Below are 17,890 nucleotides of genomic sequence, written 5' to 3'. Positions count from 1 at the left end.
GGTCAGGAGCTCAAGAGGGCCGAGGAAGGACTTTGCACGACGGAGGATTCCCAGTCGGCGACTGGCTTTTGAGGCAAGGTTGGAAATGTGACTTTCCCAGGAAAGGTCATGGCAGATAGTGAGACCCAGAAGCTTGAAAGAAAAGACTTCTTCCAGAGGATTGTTGAGAAAGTGGATGGGGGGGTTTTGTAAACGGTCCTTTCGAAGAGACATAGTGAGAGTGTGAGATTTGTCTGGATTGAAAGACATGTTCCACGTGTTGGACCAGTTTGTGATTTTATCCAGATCTGCAGTGAGCGAAGAAGCTGCTGCTTGCCGGTCTGAGGGATGACAGATGGTACGGCAGAGGGTGGAGTCATCGGCAAAGAGAAATAGAGGATTTTCCTGCGAGTCGGAGAGATCATTGATGAAAACCAGAAAAAGAACAGGGCCCAGAATGCTACCTTGAGGAACTCCAGCCTGCACAGGAAGAGGGGATGAAAGAACTCCATTTAGGGCCACACGTTGACTGCGACAGGAGAGGAAGTCTGCGAGCCATGAGTGGAGATGGCCTTGAATACCATGGGAAGAGAGTTTGGTGAGTAGGGCAGGGTGCCAGACTGTGTCAAAAGCACGTGATATGTCCAGGGATACGGCTCGGATTTCCTGTCTGGCATTGAGGACCTCCATCCATTGATGGGAGAGCAGTAGCAGCATATCTAGGGTAGAGTGACCTGGTCTGAAACCAAATTGATGATTGGAAATCAAGCCATTGGAGAAGAGGAAGGATTTCATGTCTGAAGCGATGATGGATTCCATAACCTTGCTGATGATTGGGAGAAGGCTGATTGGTCTATAGTTACAGGGATCTGTTTTTGCACCTTTTTTATGCAGGGCAGTGATGTTAGCAGATTTCCAAGCAGATGGCAGATGACCTTGGGAAAATGAGAGGGTGAATAGAACAGAGAGAGGGTGAGCAAGAGCAGAAGAGCAGGCTTTGAGGACACGTGGGCTGATGCCGTCTGGACCGGTTGCAGAATCTGACTCGAGGTTTGAAAGCAAGCTCTCCACCTTGTCAGGAGAAAAGGATACAGAGTCCAGGGACAGTTGGGTGCGACTGGGTAAAGTGGGTAGAGATAGTGATGGGTTTGGGACACAAGATTTAGCTGCAAACACCGAGTTTAGACATTCAGCTTTATCACGTGTGGAATCAGCAGTGCGGCCATTTGAGGTAAGGGAGGGGATGGAGGGGGAACATACACCAGAAACAGATTTGATTAAACGCCACCAGGATTTTGAGGAGGGAGAGAGGTTTGAGAGTTCAGACTTGAGATGAGAAAGATGTTGTTTTCTGGCTCTCCTGAGGGTAGCTACACACTTGTTCCGAGCTTTGTGGAAAGAACTGAGATTGCCCTCAGTTGGGTTTGCTTTCCATGAGGCAAAGGCAAGTTGTTTCAGGACAACTGCCTCGCCACAAGCTTCAGTAAACCAAGGGCGGGAGGAAGGGTAAGACAACTGAACACGAGAGGGGATAAATCTGTGCATGAGGGAGAGCAAGTTTCTTTGAAAGAATTCCCAGGATGAGTTGATGTTTGAGAAAGTAGTAATAGGAGACCAGTCTGTAAGTTTGATGGCTGCTCGGAGACCCTGCCAGTCGGCTTGAGTGAAATGCCAGACTCGACGGCGGTGAGGTGGTTCTCTGATAACAGCCAGAGAGATGTCCACTTTAACAAGGACGTGGTCAGAAGAACCAATTGGAGCGAAGGAAGAGCAGCAGATATTATCAGGGAAATTTGTCAAAATCAGATCCAGAAGAGATGGAGTCAGTTCACGATCAGTGAACTGACTAAGTACATGTAGATAATAAATAGATAACGGCTGTAGGTCTTTTTGCTCGTGTCTTGTCCCCTACCCCCATTCATTGCAAAACGTGTACAAATAAATGTCCCCTTTGTTGAATATTCACCTGCTCGTTGCGTCCCTTCCTCCATTGAACTGCCGTAATTGCGTTCAGAATATTAGCTGGTTTTTGACACCGATAAGATAATCGGGTCCGACGGGGCTTGGTGATATAAAACCGCTCGGCAGTCGCAAACGGAACGAGCTGCTTAAAGCGGCTCGTTTTTGTGCAGGCTCCGTTGAGGTGTAAATCCCCGGCATTTCTGTCTGCGCGAATAATTAGGTACATCGACAATTCGGCGATCAACCCTGTAGCGCGTGGACAGAAAAGTTGGCTGATCTATGGTGTGGTTAACAACACCCATAGCTGGGTTTCAGCGTCAATCCAAAAAGCTGCGACTGGATTGCCACGGTCGGTGGGCGCGTGCGGCCGCAAATTACCGAAAGGCGGTCGCCCGCACGCCGGAGTGGCGAGAATCCACAAATATATATATATATATATATATATATATATACATATATATATATATATACATATACATATACATATACATATACATATACATATACATATACATATATATATATATATATATATATATTTGAGTACATTCACAAACCTCCTCCCTTTACAAACCCTTGAACTCGTCAGACAATTCCATACCGAGATATTGTTACAGATTTGGAAGCCTTTTGCACACAAACAGACAGCAGTCCCCGTAGCTCAGTTATCTCGATAAGTATGTGTTTATAGTTAGGGCCCCTATGTCTAACGGGAATTACATGTGTGCGCTGCGGGTTTCTTTTGTAGTCAGGTTTTTTTTTTTACATCTTGAAGCCGCACAACGCCAACAAATCTTCTTCGCTCATCGCCTCAGCTCCGACTCCACCCCTTGTCCAATCAGGAAGCTCATCACCTCAGGGCTGGTGATGGAGTGTTCAGCCCGACCAATGAGGACAGGCCACGAGTTGCCCTACAATCCCCGAGTCCAATCAGAATGCGAGTAGGAGGAGAAGAAATCCCTTGGACCTGGCAAGAGGAGGAGAGAGTAGTTGTCAGGACGAGGGTACGGGAGTCATCATAGCGATTGGCTTGGTCTTGGTTGTGGTGGGTTTTCGTCTGCGGTCCTTCGCGGTGGCTCATCTTGGTGGTGGAGGCCAAGCAGCGAGGGTCGCGGGCCCGTGGATTTCGGGAGGAGGGTTCGAGTCAACCACCGTGGTGGGTGAAGTACGGTGTGACCGCACGAGGCGGAGAGGTACCCGACCAGGCCGAGAGGTACCCGACCAGGCCGAGAGGTACCCGACCAGGCCGAGAGGTACCCGACCAGGCCGAGAGGTACCCGACCAGGCCGAGAGGTACCCGACCAGGCCCTGGTCCCCAGCTCGCCTTTCCCTCCTGGGCTGAGGGACCGAATAAAGACCCCACGGGGTCCATTTCTTTTTGGTGTGTGTATATGTGTGCGTGCTCGTGGGCCCCGTCTGCAAGTAGAAACTGTTAAATGTTTTTGTTCATTGTGCATTTTCCTGCATATTCGGATAACTCTGCTCTTTGTGCCTCCCCCCCCCTTGATAAATAAACCCCCAATTGTTCAATGTACCAGCTTGTCTGTCACTTTCTTTCATTGGCCCAACACGGTGCGTATTGAGAATTAGTGAGGCCGTTTGGACCGGTAAGTTGTCATTGGGACCGGCGAGGCTCTGGTAACTCCCGCTTGGTACGCCGGACCCGAGTCGGTACACACGACTCGGTTCGGACAGAGTCGGCCGAGGGTGTGGTTTCCCCAGTAGCTAGACGGTGTGAGTACTTAGGTAAATTGGAATAGACAAGTGGACCCTACCTCACGCCGTCGAAATATTGGCGACCACGGTCCTTTAAGTGGCCTGTCGACTCTGGAGTTATCCAGGGTGACAACCTTTCAATTCCAGGGTTCGGTATGAGACGGCCCAATTGCTCCGTCTGGCGTTCGTCCTCACTACCAAACCCAGCACCACAACAATATCTCTCGCATCCTGGCAATCTTTCTACACCTGTTAAAAACCAAGTTCTACCTTACAACTTGTAACCATTTTATACAAATAAGTTTTTTGCATAGCAATGTCATCTCAACAGATATTAAACAGTCATGTACAACAATTTATTCTGTATCGAATAAAAGGCATAACATTAATCTCACATTGCAACAATAACGCTTTAACTTCGCTTTTACAAGAATGCACAGATTTCCTCCCAAACCCAAAACACGTGGAAAAATTCCAACAATGAAAGTCCCAAGGAGAGAAATGCCGAATGTGACATCTGAGTGCGAAAACAGATATTCTTTTTTGGAAGAGAAAAAACATCCATGGGTATAATGTCAAAGTATGGCAGACAGATGATGGTAAACCAAAACTGTAGAGTTGAGCAAAGAATGGGATGGGATTATGGAAGAGGAGAACAATGCATGTGCAACGGGCTTAGTTTGAAGGGGTTAAGGACTCGGTTTTCTTTGTTGAATGATTTCTTGTAGTTTGCTGGCGTTGGGGGGGGGAGGGGGAGGGGAGGCTGCTTAAAATGATTTGAAAAAGTGGGGGGGGGGTAGGGAGGGTGGAGGAGTGAATGTTGGTAAACAAGATAGCATCCCACCAATCTATAAGCAGGTCATACATAAAATAAGTTTATACTTCCAACTGATATGAGCACAGCATGGTGGCGTCACGTCAAATCAGTCAGTCATGTTTAATAAAATAAATAAACAGATCATCCTACTGTTGTTCACATCAATATGTCATGATGTACTGTTATTATAAGAAACTTGTTTTGAGCCATTTACTGAAGGTGGCCGTGTTGGCAAACGGCAAAAATAAACTTCCATTACTGTGACCGCTATATGGTGGCTAGTTCCTCATTTCACGATGTGCAATAACGGTGTCAGACGACCAGAATGAAATGTTACAGATGGTGCCCAAACATGGCCACCAGCTTTTCCTCAAGTACAGAAACTCATATGACAAAAAAAACAAACATGACATGGAAACCTGCTTGTGCACAGCAAATAAACAATTTAAAAGTTAGTGTTTCCTCCACCAGCTGTCAAGTATCATTTTGACTTTAGGGTGTTTGATAGCCACAATGATCTATCTGGGACACGCACGCACATACTTTCAGGTGTTTGGCAGCAACAAATGATATATTCAAGCTGCAACGATGTCCTGGTGTCAAAAAAGGTTATGGAACTTAAAACGTAAAACAGTATGAATGTACCATTTGTAAACACCAAAATTTATCAATCAAAAACAAGCGTAGTCTCACATGACTGTTAATACAATACAGCACACATGGACAAGACTGCATCAAGCTTCTGTCTTGCTAATGGGGAAGTACGGCTTGAATCTGGCTTGACCTGCTGCTGGCACGGAGCAGGTCAAAACTTGCAAAACGAGACGAGGCATTAATTGGCAATTGGAATAATAAACGGATCTTTAACTGGATTCAGAGTACAAGGGACGATGTAAAAACTTGATGCGACAAAGAACCGTACTCTGATGCTTAATACACCGAGGTGCTGGATGTTAGGGAATGTTGTGGGCAAGGGGGGAGAGGGGATTTATGGTGGATTGAGAAAAAAAAATAATCAAATAAAGTCTGTGCAAAAATAACAATAACTCATCAAATCTTTGCTTGAGGTTCTACAACTTCAGAAAGTAAGAGCACTCGATGTGGGAATTACCAGTCAATTAAAACCAGACTCAGTTGTGTAATGGTTAGAATGTCTGCTCCACATCTGAGGGTGTCGGCAGTTTGAACCCTGCCAGAGTTATACAAAAGACTTCAAAAAATTGTAGGTGCTTCTTCCTCGATTGATGTTAAGCATTTAAAAAAGAATTGAGCATGGACAAATAACCATTGGTTGGTAGCCATGGGGAGGAAGAAATTCCCCACCGAGTGCAGTGATAAAGGTGGCACCATTGTGACGTCGCTGGTACCCAGAGTACCCCGTAAAGTGACGGCACTTACCCCAAGCTCAGTGGCAGTGTTGGTCTCATCCAACAGTCTTGTGTCGCGTATGTTTGTCTGTGTGCGTGCTCAGCTGATCTGTGCAGTTGGGAAACTAGCCAATTGCTTCCAAGTTACATTTCTTACTTTAGGTAAGGGAACTATATTTTGAGGTTTACAATTTAAGTTGAAGAAAGGATGTTGTGAAATTATCATCATTTACAGCAATCCTTTAAATCATACATTTTAGGATAAGCCAACAATGTACAATTAATAAAGTGTCAGGTGTGTGTGTGTGTGTGTGTGTGTGTGTGTGTGTGTGTGTGTGTGTGTGTGTGTGTGTATGTGTGTGTGTGTGTGTTTGTGTGTGTGTGTGTGTGTGTGTGTGTGTGTGTGTGTGTGTGTGTGTGTGTGTGTGTGTGTGTGTGTGTGTGTGTGTGTGTGTGTGTGTGTGTGTGTGTGTGTGCGCGTGCGTGTGTGCGCGCGCGCGCCAGTTACTGTTTGTGAAATCCACAAGTGGGTGGGTTTCAGGAAATGTAAAAGAGACCTATCAGGTCTCAAAGTGTGTGTGAGTGAGTGATCCACTCTGGGCCTTAGATCATGTCAAAAATAAATAAATAACTAATTACCATGATCTGCAATTATATTCCACCTTTCACGAAAACCTTATCACCAAATCAAAAGAAAAAAAAGTTTTCCTGGCAGTGGAGAAACTTCTGTAAAAGTAGAATCGTTGTCCAAAGTTTCTACGCCATTGCAACTTGCATAAAATACATTAGTCTTAAAATAATCAATTATTTTGAGTCAATCATGAAAAGAGGAATCAAGGAAGCGAGACACAAACTTCCTCCATTTTATAATTCCATCATTTGTACATCATCATACTAAAATATGCAATTTGGGGTCTGACACATTTGGTCATCACAACCAATCTCATCTATACTTGACAGGACGACTAAGGGTCACATGATGGAGGTTATAAGCAACATAACTTGCTTCCACCCCTCCCCCAAGGTGCTTTTCCACCTTGGGTAAAAGCCACGTTTCAGTGTATACATACCTTATCATGGCTCTTTTCCAAGGCCACTTCTAACAACAAAAGCAACAAGAAGGGCACACTGTGGAGCGCATACCTCCACCACACAATGCCTGATTCAGTAGAACAAAGGGCCCAATACATTTTTGAAACATCACGCTATTGTTTTTGGCTGCATCTCAATGGTGAAGAATCACTTTTGAAATTAAATAATTCGCATATTCATATCCGGATTCGGATCTTCACCAAAATCGAATAAATTCTTCCTTGTTGCACACCTAACATGTCCAACAAGTTTCATCCGAAACCGTCCACAATTTTTTTTTAAGATATTGTGCTATTTATCAGTTTAGCCCCAACTCTCTCTCAATGTTGAAGAATCACTTTAAAAATTCTCGTAGCCAAATTCAGATCTTCACCAAAATCTAATCAATTTGTCTTAACATACCTAACCTGCCCACCAAATTTCATCTGAATCCGTCCACAACTTTTTCAAGTATCATGCACACAAACAACCAAGAGAGAGAGAGAGAGACAGACAGGGGTAAAAACATAACCGCCTTCCACCTTCGGGGGTGGAGGTAATAACATTCATGATAGTAGCATAATATTAATGTTATTACAAAATAATAATACCAATATCTGCTCTCCCCATGGGGGTTTTCCTGCTTGGACAAATGCCGTGTTAACGTGTATGAATAGCTCATTGTATGGCACCCTACCAAAAGGAAATATATATATATATGTATATATATATATCACAAACAGGTATGATTACCTTTTTAAACAGTTGCGAACTTTTTAACACTAAACTGAAAAGGGAGGAAACCCAAGGTTCTTGAGGCATTGTATCCTTCTTACATACCCCACAGACTAACATACCCGAGCACAGATCTACTGCAATCTACATACCCCAGAGAGGATAATTACCATGACTTCGGACCGCTCCCACATTGAGTGGGTGTTGTAATCATTCAAATGAGCCAAAGGTTTGCATCTTCTTGCTGCTTGAAGTACTGACTCAGTCTTACACGTTGTTTAATTTTTTTTAAAGATAAACCCATTTATATTTTTTCCTTCCTTCTGCTCTAGAATAGTTTATATTCCACTGCACCCATTCAAAACACCCAACAGCATATGGTATGACATAACCCTACTCAAAATAAATCCAATAACCTTATTTTCCATTCTCCTGAAGTTACATCTCCCTTTCTCAAAAAGCAGTTTGATCATATAGCCAATGGATATGCTTCACATTTTTCTCCACGTGTCCATCAGCTTTATGTTGATTTCAGTGGATAAAGGCCAATTGAGATCAGCAACTTCAGTAACTCTTCCTCTGGTCACACGTTGGGTGAATCATCACGCCACCCGAAGGGGGTGGGAAAACACGATTTTTGCCTGTACACGCGAGACAGTGCAAGTGGTTTACTGACCCCTGCTGGACAGGGAGATTACTAGTCACAACAAAAAAAATATATTCGCAACACCTCCAGACTTTTGAAACACCCTGTATGTATATTGCATCCATTTAACAGCATTGTTAATACATTACAAACTCGTCTAAATCACTGCAATCACACCTTCAAGCTACCTCTCCACCCACCCTGCCAGGACCGACGATCATGCCGGTCCATCGTGTCAGCATCATGTCCTCATCGTCTTCGAGACCCCAACTTACTGTACCATCACCAAATCCCTTCTGACCTTCCTCCAGCTCCTCCAAGAGCCGAAAGTTTCGTGGAACGTTGACACCTGTGGACACATGCTTTAGGTGCTGAATCGGAAGGACATTGATACAACCAATGCTGGGCAAACTGAAGAGCAGACGAGGCAAGGTATTAAAACAAAAACAAACACCACATTACTTTCCCGTAATGAGGAGCTGGCAAGCTTCCAGAAGCAATTATTCTTACAAGAAGTGCCCTACTTTAAATCATTCTTCCATAAAGTATTCAATCCATAGTGACGACACACACAAGTTCGCAATGTAAAGCCAACACTAGTAAATATTTAAATAATTTCCTGAAAGCCACTTTCTCACTCTTCAATTTACTGAACCGGTGTGTGTGTGTGTGTGTGTGTGTGTGTGTGTGTGTGTGTGTGTGTGTGTGTGTGTGTGTGTGTGTACGTCTGTGAACTGTGTGTGTACGTCTGTGAACTGTGTGTGTACGTCTGTGAACTGTGTGTGTACGTCTGTGAACTGTGTGTGTACGTCTGTGAACTGTGTGTGTACGTCTGTGAACTGTGGGTGTACGTCTGTGAACTGTGGGTGTACGTCTGTGAACTGTGGGTGTACGTCTGTGAACTGTGGGTGTACGTCTGTGAACTGTGGGTGTACGTCTGTGAACTGTGGGTGTACGTCTGTGAACTGTGGGTGTACGTCTGTGAACTGTGGGTGTACGTCTGTGAACTGTGGGTGTACGTCTGTGAACTGTGGGTGTACGTCTGTGAACTGTGGGTGTACGTCTGTGAACTGTGGGTGTACGTCTGTGAACTGTGGGTGTACGTCTGTGAACTGTGGGTGTACGTCTGTGAACTGTGGGTGTACGTCTGTGAACTGTGGGTGTACGTCTGTGAACTGTGGGTGTACGTCTGTGAACTGTGGGTGTACGTCTGTGAACTGTGGGTGTACGTCTGTGAACTGTGGGTGTACGTCTGTGAACTGTGGGTGTACGTCTGTGAACTGTGGGTGTACGTCTGTGAACTGTGGGTGTACGTCTGTGAACTGTGGGTGTACGTCTGTGAACTGTGGGTGTACGTCTGTGAACTGTGGGTGTACGTCTGTGAACTGTGGGTGTACGTCTGTGAACTGTGGGTGTACGTCTGTGAACTGTGGGTGTACGTCTGTGAACTGTGGGTGTACGTCTGTGAACTGTGGGTGTACGTCTGTGAACTGTGGGTGTACGTCTGTGAACTGTGGGTGTACGTCTGTGAACTGTGGGTGTACGTCTGTGAACTGTGGGTGTACGTCTGTGAACTGTGGGTGTACGTCTGTGAACTGTGGGTGTACGTCTGTGAACTGTGGGTGTACGTCTGTGAACTGTGGGTGTACGTCTGTGAACTGTGGGTGTACGTCTGTGAACTGTGGGTGTACGTCTGTGAACTGTGGGTGTACGTCTGTGAACTGTGGGTGTACGTCTGTGAACTGTGGGTGTACGTCTGTGAACTGTGGGTGTACGTCTGTGAACTGTGGGTGTACGTCTGTGAACTGTGGGTGTACGTCTGTGAACTGTGGGTGTACGTCTGTGAACTGTGGGTGTACGTCTGTGAACTGTGGGTGTACGTCTGTGAACTGTGGGTGTACGTCTGTGAACTGTGGGTGTACGTCTGTGAACTGTGGGTGTACGTCTGTGAACTGTGGGTGTACGTCTGTGAACTGTGGGTGTACGTCTGTGAACTGTGGGTGTACGTCTGTGAACTGTGGGTGTACGTCTGTGAACTGTGGGTGTACGTCTGTGAACTGTGGGTGTACGTCTGTGAACTGTGGGTGTACGTCTGTGAACTGTGGGTGTACGTCTGTGAACTGTGGGTGTACGTCTGTGAACTGTGGGTGTACGTCTGTGAACTGTGGGTGTACGTCTGTGAACTGTGGGTGTACGTCTGTGAACTGTGGGTGTACGTCTGTGAACTGTGGGTGTACGTCTGTGAACTGTGGGTGTACGTCTGTGAACTGTGGGTGTACGTCTGTGAACTGTGGGTGTACGTCTGTGAACTGTGGGTGTACGTCTGTGAACTGTGGGTGTACGTCTGTGAACTGTGGGTGTACGTCTGTGAACTGTGGGTGTACGTCTGTGAACTGTGGGTGTACGTCTGTGAACTGTGGGTGTACGTCTGTGAACTGTGGGTGTACGTCTGTGAACTGTGGGTGTACGTCTGTGAACTGTGGGTGTACGTCTGTGAACTGTGGGTGTACGTCTGTGAACTGTGGGTGTACGTCTGTGAACTGTGGGTGTACGTCTGTGAACTGTGGGTGTACGTCTGTGAACTGTGGGTGTACGTCTGTGAACTGTGGGTGTACGTCTGTGAACTGTGGGTGTACGTCTGTGAACTGTGGGTGTACGTCTGTGAACTGTGGGTGTACGTCTGTGAACTGTGGGTGTACGTCTGTGAACTGTGGGTGTACGTCTGTGAACTGTGGGTGTACGTCTGTGAACTGTGGGTGTACGTCTGTGAACTGTGGGTGTACGTCTGTGAACTGTGGGTGTACGTCTGTGAACTGTGGGTGTACGTCTGTGAACTGTGGGTGTACGTCTGTGAACTGTGGGTGTACGTCTGTGAACTGTGGGTGTACGTCTGTGAACTGTGGGTGTACGTCTCAGAACTGTGGGTGTACGTCTGTGAACTGTGGGTGTACGTCTGTGAACTGTGGGTGTACGTCTGTGAACTGTGGGTGTACGTCTGTGAACTGTGGGTGTACGTCTGTGAACTGTGGGTGTACGTCTGTGAACTGTGGGTGTACGTCTGTGAACTGTGGGTGTACGTCTGTGAACTGTGGGTGTACGTCTGTGAACTGTGGGTGTACGTCTGTGAACTGTGGGTGTACGTCTGTGAACTGTGGGTGTACGTCTGTGAACTGTGGGTGTACGTCTGTGAACTGTGGGTGTACGTCTGTGAACTGTGGGTGTACGTCTGTGAACTGTGGGTGTACGTCTGTGAACTGTGGGTGTACGTCTGTGAACTGTGGGTGTACGTCTGTGAACTGTGGGTGTACGTCTGTGAACTGTGGGTGTACGTCTGTGAACTGTGGGTGTACGTCTGTGAACTGTGGGTGTACGTCTGTGAACTGTGGGTGTACGTCTGTGAACTGTGGGTGTACGTCTGTGAACTGTGGGTGTACGTCTGTGAACTGTGGGTGTACGTCTGTGAACTGTGGGTGTACGTCTGTGAACTGTGGGTGTACGTCTGTGAACTGTGGGTGTACGTCTGTGAACTGTGGGTGTACGTCTGTGAACTGTGGGTGTACGTCTGTGAACTGTGGGTGTACGTCTGTGAACTGTGGGTGTACGTCTGTGAACTGTGGGTGTACGTCTGTGAACTGTGGGTGTACGTCTGTGAACTGTGGGTGTACGTCTGTGAACTGTGGGTGTACGTCTGTGAACTGTGGGTGTACGTCTGTGAACTGTGGGTGTACGTCTGTGAACTGTGGGTGTACGTCTGTGAACTGTGGGTGTACGTCTGTGAACTGTGGGTGTACGTCTGTGAACTGTGGGTGTACGTCTGTGAACTGTGGGTGTACGTCTGTGAACTGTGGGTGTACGTCTGTGAACTGTGGGTGTACGTCTGTGAACTGTGGGTGTACGTCTGTGAACTGTGGGTGTACGTCTGTGAACTGTGGGTGTACGTCTGTGAACTGTGGGTGTACGTCTGTGAACTGTGGGTGTACGTCTGTGAACTGTGGGTGTACGTCTGTGAACTGTGGGTGTACGTCTGTGAACTGTGGGTGTACGTCTGTGAACTGTGGGTGTACGTCTGTGAACTGTGGGTGTACGTCTGTGAACTGTGGGTGTACGTCTGTGAACTGTGGGTGTACGTCTGTGAACTGTGGGTGTACGTCTGTGAACTGTGGGTGTACGTCTGTGAACTGTGGGTGTACGTCTGTGAACTGTGGGTGTACGTCTGTGAACTGTGGGTGTACGTCTGTGAACTGTGGGTGTACGTCTGTGAACTGTGGGTGTACGTCTGTGAACTGTGGGTGTACGTCTGTGAACTGTGGGTGTACGTCTGTGAACTGTGGGTGTACGTCTGTGAACTGTGGGTGTACGTCTGTGAACTGTGGGTGTACGTCTGTGAACTGTGGGTGTACGTCTGTGAACTGTGGGTGTACGTCTGTGAACTGTGGGTGTACGTCTGTGAACTGTGGGTGTACGTCTGTGAACTGTGGGTGTACGTCTGTGAACTGTGGGTGTACGTCTGTGAACTGTGGGTGTACGTCTGTGAACTGTGGGTGTACGTCTGTGAACTGTGGGTGTACGTCTGTGAACTGTGGGTGTACGTCTGTGAACTGTGGGTGTACGTCTGTGAACTGTGGGTGTACGTCTGTGAACTGTGGGTGTACGTCTGTGAACTGTGGGTGTACGTCTGTGAACTGTGGGTGTACGTCTGTGAACTGTGGGTGTACGTCTGTGAACTGTGGGTGTACGTCTGTGAACTGTGGGTGTACGTCTGTGAACTGTGGGTGTACGTCTGTGTACTGTGGGTGTACGTCTGTGTACTGTGGGTGTACGTCTGTGTACTGTGGGTGTACGTCTGTGTACTGTGGGTGTACGTCTGTGTACTGTGGGTGTACGTCTGTGTACTGTGGGTGTACGTCTGTGTACTGTGGGTGTACGTCTGTGTACTGTGGGTGTACGTCTGTGTACTGTGGGTGTACGTCTGTGTACTGTGGGTGTACGTCTGTGTACTGTGGGTGTACGTCTGTGTACTGTGGGTGTACGTCTGTGTACTGTGGGTGTACGTCTGTGTACTGTGGGTGTACGTCTGTGTACTGTGGGTGTACGTCTGTGTACTGTGGGTGTACGTCTGTGTACTGTGGGTGTACGTCTGTGTACTGTGGGTGTACGTCTGTGTACTGTGGGTGTACGTCTGTGTACTGTGGGTGTACGTCTGTGTACTGTGGGTGTACGTCTGTGTACTGTGGGTGTACGTCTGTGTACTGTGGGTGTGTACGTGTGTGTGTGTGTGTACGTCTGTGTACTGTGGGTGTACGTCTGTGTACTGTGGGTGTGTACGTGTGTGTACGTGTGTGTACGTGTGTGTACGTGTGTGTACGTGTGTGTGTACGTGTGTGTGTGTGTGTGTGTGTGTGTACGTGCGTTTCACTATCAAGACAAATGAACAGACCTTTTGTTTGAGACTTGCCAACGTTACACAACAAAAATAATGCCAGAGCCGAGCAATCATTTCCAACAGCTTTCCTCATTACCAATCCGTTATGTTCAGTTTCACGAGGAGACGGAACAATAAAGTTTTATTATTATCTTACATTAAAACGCACGCAAGGCCCGCCTGTGGTCCTCGAACGGTTTGAACCCCAGATCTCGATGACACGATCCACCGACTCTCTTCCACCACAAACATTACACCACCACGTTCTCACCACATCGACATTTCAAGCCACGACTCCTTTCGTCAATCAGTATCCAAACTCTTCATATCCTTAAGTGGTTATCACAAACGAGACTCGCAGCACACCCCCCCCCCGCCTCCACAACATACGAATGAAACCAAGGGCCTCGCCCCATTAGCTCCGCCATAGCGACGATTATATTCATTGCCCATCCCAAACAAGACCTCAAAGCATCGTCAGCTAAAACTAACGGCCGTACGAGCAGTAAGGACTGAAAGAAAAAGTGAATCGAACGGAAGTGAAGAAAATGGGTAAGATCGGAATAAGAGAAGAAGCCGAATCACCACCATACCGCTTTGGGCCGCCATCTTAATCGGCAATACTACTTCCGGCTCCGAGGCTCCGCCCCCTTTCTATTCTCGTTCTCTCATCGTGCTCGGGCAATCATTTGCTGTTTTTTTCATTGACGGGAGCTCAACAGCACAGGAAATAAATTCGCTTTGCTACGGAGCAATTCATATCATAATGTAATACACTTGCAAACCATCGTCACACGGGAGATTTTCAGGAATGAATAAAACACTTCCGGCCGAACATCCGGCACGAAACTTCCGCAAGAGCGCTGAGACCCGTTAATAATATAAAATCATCTCGCTCAAGGAACCAAGAACAAAATCTGACGGAAACAGTTCATAATCAAGGAAGAAAATAAAATGTTCCGTTGCTGCAATTTATATAGAATAAAGAAGAGAGTGTGTGTGTGTGTGTGTGTGTGTGTGTGTGTGTGTGTGTGTGTGTGTGTATGTGTGTATGTGTGTGTGTGTGTGTGTGTGTGTGTGTGTGTGTATGTGTGTGTGTGTGTGTGTGTGTGTGTGTATGTGTGTATGTGTGTGTGTGTGTGTGTGTGTGTGTGTGTGAGTGTGTGTGTGTGTGTGTGTGTGTGTATGTGTGTGTGTGTGTATGTGTGTATGTGTGTATGTGTGTGTGTGTGTGTGTGTGTATATGTATATGTGTGTGTGTGTGTGTGTGTGTGTGTGTGTGTATGTATGTGTGTGTGTGTGTGTGTGTGTGTGTATGTATATGTGTGTGTGTGTGTGTGTGTGTGTGTGTATGTGTGTGTGTAATGTGTGTGTGTGTGTGTGTATATGTATATGTATATGTGTAATGTGTATGTATGTGTGTGTATATGTATATGTGTGTGTGTGTGTGTGTGTGTATGTATGTGTGTGTGTGTGTATATGTGTGTGTGTGTGTGTGTATATGTATATGTGTAATGTGTATGTATGTGTGTGTATATGTATATGTATATGTATGTGTATGTGTGTGTATATGTATATGTGTGTGTGTGTGTGTGTGTGTGTGTGTGTGTGTGTGTGTGTGTGTGTGTGTGTGTGTGTGTGTATATGTATATGTGTAATGTGTATGTATGTGTGTGTATATGTATATGTATGTGTATGTGTGTGTATATGTATATGTGTGTGTGTGTGTGTGTGTGTGTGTGTGTGTGTGTATATGTATATGTATGTGTATGTGTGTGTATATGTATATGTGTGTGTGTGTGTGTGTGTGTGTGTGTGTGTGTGTGTGTGTGTGTGTGTGTGTATATGTATATGTGTAATGTGTATGTATGTGTGTGTATATGTATATGTATGTGTATGTGTGTGTATATGTATATGTGTGTGTGTGTGTTTTATACGATTCCGAGAACCGTAACAATGTATATATATATATATATATATATATATATATATATATATATATATATATATATATATATATATATATATATATATATATATATATATATGTATATGTGTAATGTGTATGTATGTGTATCTATATGTATATGTATGTGTATGTGTGTGTATATGTATATGTATGTGTATGTGTGTGTGTGTGTGTTTTGTACGATTCCGAGAACCGTATATATATATATATATATATATATATATATATATATATATATATATATATATATATATATATATATATATATATATATATATATATATATATATATATATATATATATATATACATTGTTACGGTTCTCGGAACCGTATGCAAACAACATACCGTTGTCCCAAGTCAGTTATTCCATTAATCTATCTGTAGTTAGATCCCTTCCTTGTGTAGTGGGAAGACACAGGGGTGCGTTGGGATGGGCTTTAGTTAGGTTATTAAATTATTTTTCCCTTTTATTACCCCTCAGGCCGAATTGGTTAAGAGGTATTGTCGTCACAGTCGTTGTTGTCCGGGCGTCTGTCAACTTTTGGTTTCCGTCAATTTCAAGGAGAACGCCTTGTCCGATTAAATCCATTTTTGCAGTGTGTGTGTTGGGGTTGAGTAGAGGAAGGTTCCTTTTGAAAATGGGCGCGCTGCGATTTTCACTGGCCGCCACGGTAGCCATGTTAAAGTCTGATTGATTTTCGATATGACGTCCAACGTGCTCTAACTGACTGCATCATCGTGATATCGCTGCTTCCTTTTACAATGTATGGGCTGAGGGGTTACGCCCGCTTTGCGGAGCTATTTATTTTTATCCCCACTCTATTTCATTTCTTTGGCAAAATCCACGACAACCCACGCACGGTGCCCTCCCCAACGATCGCTTCTGAGGAAAAATCGCAACGTGCACCATGGAGTAGACCAGCGCTTTGAGTATTCCACCGTCTACTACTCTACTCCAAACCAGACGTGGGCGGTGAATCACGTTCATTTTGCACCCGATGCAAATGGTTCGATGGGCGGGCCGAACTAGCGTCTGGCCGAAACCTCGCCCAGAAAGGCGGACCACATGAAGGCCCGGTCCAATTGAGATGCTCGGATCGGACGATGACGTCGTTTTCGTCATGGCTCCTCCCCGAGCTCCGTGATCTATAAAGTACGGAGCAATCCTCAGAGTCGTGTCGGGTTGATTTTGCGGGTCGTTGGAGAGGTCGAGTTAGAATTTGGAGTTGTTTGGTCGTTGAGTTAGAATTGCAAAGTGGAGAGGTTGAAGAGAATTGTTGTGACAGTGTTCCTGCTGCCTGGCTCTGCCGACGTCTCGCCTCGACCGCCCGCCTGCTGTACTGGTCCTCGCCCACACGGCCTCGACCAAACCTCTAATCTGGTCCTGCCTACTGATCATCTGTTGTCTCTTTGGATTCCACCAGACACGATTACCACACGTGCGGCGGTGGACAAACCACACAACTTTTGTCGGGTACCACACCACGGAGCATCCCTCTCCCTCAAAACACTCAGGTACCAAAAACTGTGACCTCAACTCCCTCCCTCCCTCGCTGCAAAGGTCCCTTTTCTTTTCATTGGGTTTATTTTGTCTCAGTGTGTATCTGAGTGTGTTGGCGCCTGTCCGTTAGATAAGCCTGTATAAGATTTTTATTGTTGTGATTGTTGCTTTTATTAATCTCGCGTCAAGTCTGCACTGTGTCTGCTTTTGTAAGTTGCTTGTAAAATTGCCGCACCACACCTCTCTCATCTTTCCCCTGCATTACATACCGAATATACCTTTTTACGTGCCACATGCTTTTCCCCGCTTATTGTAGAAATGTTCCCAGCTCGTCTGTCTTTTCCTCCATTGGTTCAGCATGGTCCAAATCTGAGTTTAGCCAGGTCTTTATTCCCAACAATCCATTCTATATAGCCGGTACATCCTTGGCAGTGCCGCTCGACTACATCCGATCCAGAAAGGGAGTTGGTAGAGTGATCCGGTTCGGACAAGGAGTACCAAGGGCGTGGTTCCCTGGTAGTCGAAACCGCGTGGTTAATTAGGTAACTTGATTCTAGACAGGAGGACCCTGCACCACGCAGTTGAGGTATTGGCGTCCACAGTCGGTGAAGCGACCCACCACGTCACGGAATTATCCGTGAGCTACGGCCTACAATTCTGGGGAGTCTGGTGAGAATCGATGTAGTTTCCCCCACCTTGTGG

At 46.1% G+C, this 17,890-nt stretch overlaps 1 protein-coding gene across 2 annotated transcripts in view; it reads right to left on the bottom strand.

Moving 5' to 3' along the window:
- LOC147023179 (ubiquitin-conjugating enzyme E2 variant 2-like) overlaps positions 1-14,463 on the bottom strand; it is a 34,570-nt gene extending 20,107 nt beyond the window's left edge. Inside the window, exons 1-2 of one of the 2 annotated variants that reach the window (XM_085888344.1) lie at positions 14,309-14,463; positions 8,482-8,642 (exon numbers count right to left, since the gene is read on the bottom strand). In XM_085888344.1, the coding sequence (XP_085744470.1) occupies positions 8,482-8,642; positions 14,309-14,324 (177 nt within the window). In that variant the 5' untranslated portion in view covers positions 14,325-14,463. The remainder of the gene's footprint in view (positions 1-8,481; positions 8,643-14,308) is intronic. The other variant, XM_085888345.1, reaches the window with a different exon arrangement.
- Between the last annotated feature and the right edge of the window lie 3,427 nt (positions 14,464-17,890).

This window comes from Eptatretus burgeri, chromosome 7, assembly GCF_056783735.1.
Source record: "Eptatretus burgeri isolate ZD-2024b chromosome 7, Ebu_testis_v1, whole genome shotgun sequence".
NCBI lineage: Eukaryota > Metazoa > Chordata > Myxini > Myxiniformes > Myxinidae > Eptatretus > Eptatretus burgeri.
Note: the sequence above shows the minus strand (reverse complement) of the source record. Positions and strands in the feature narration are given on the sequence as shown.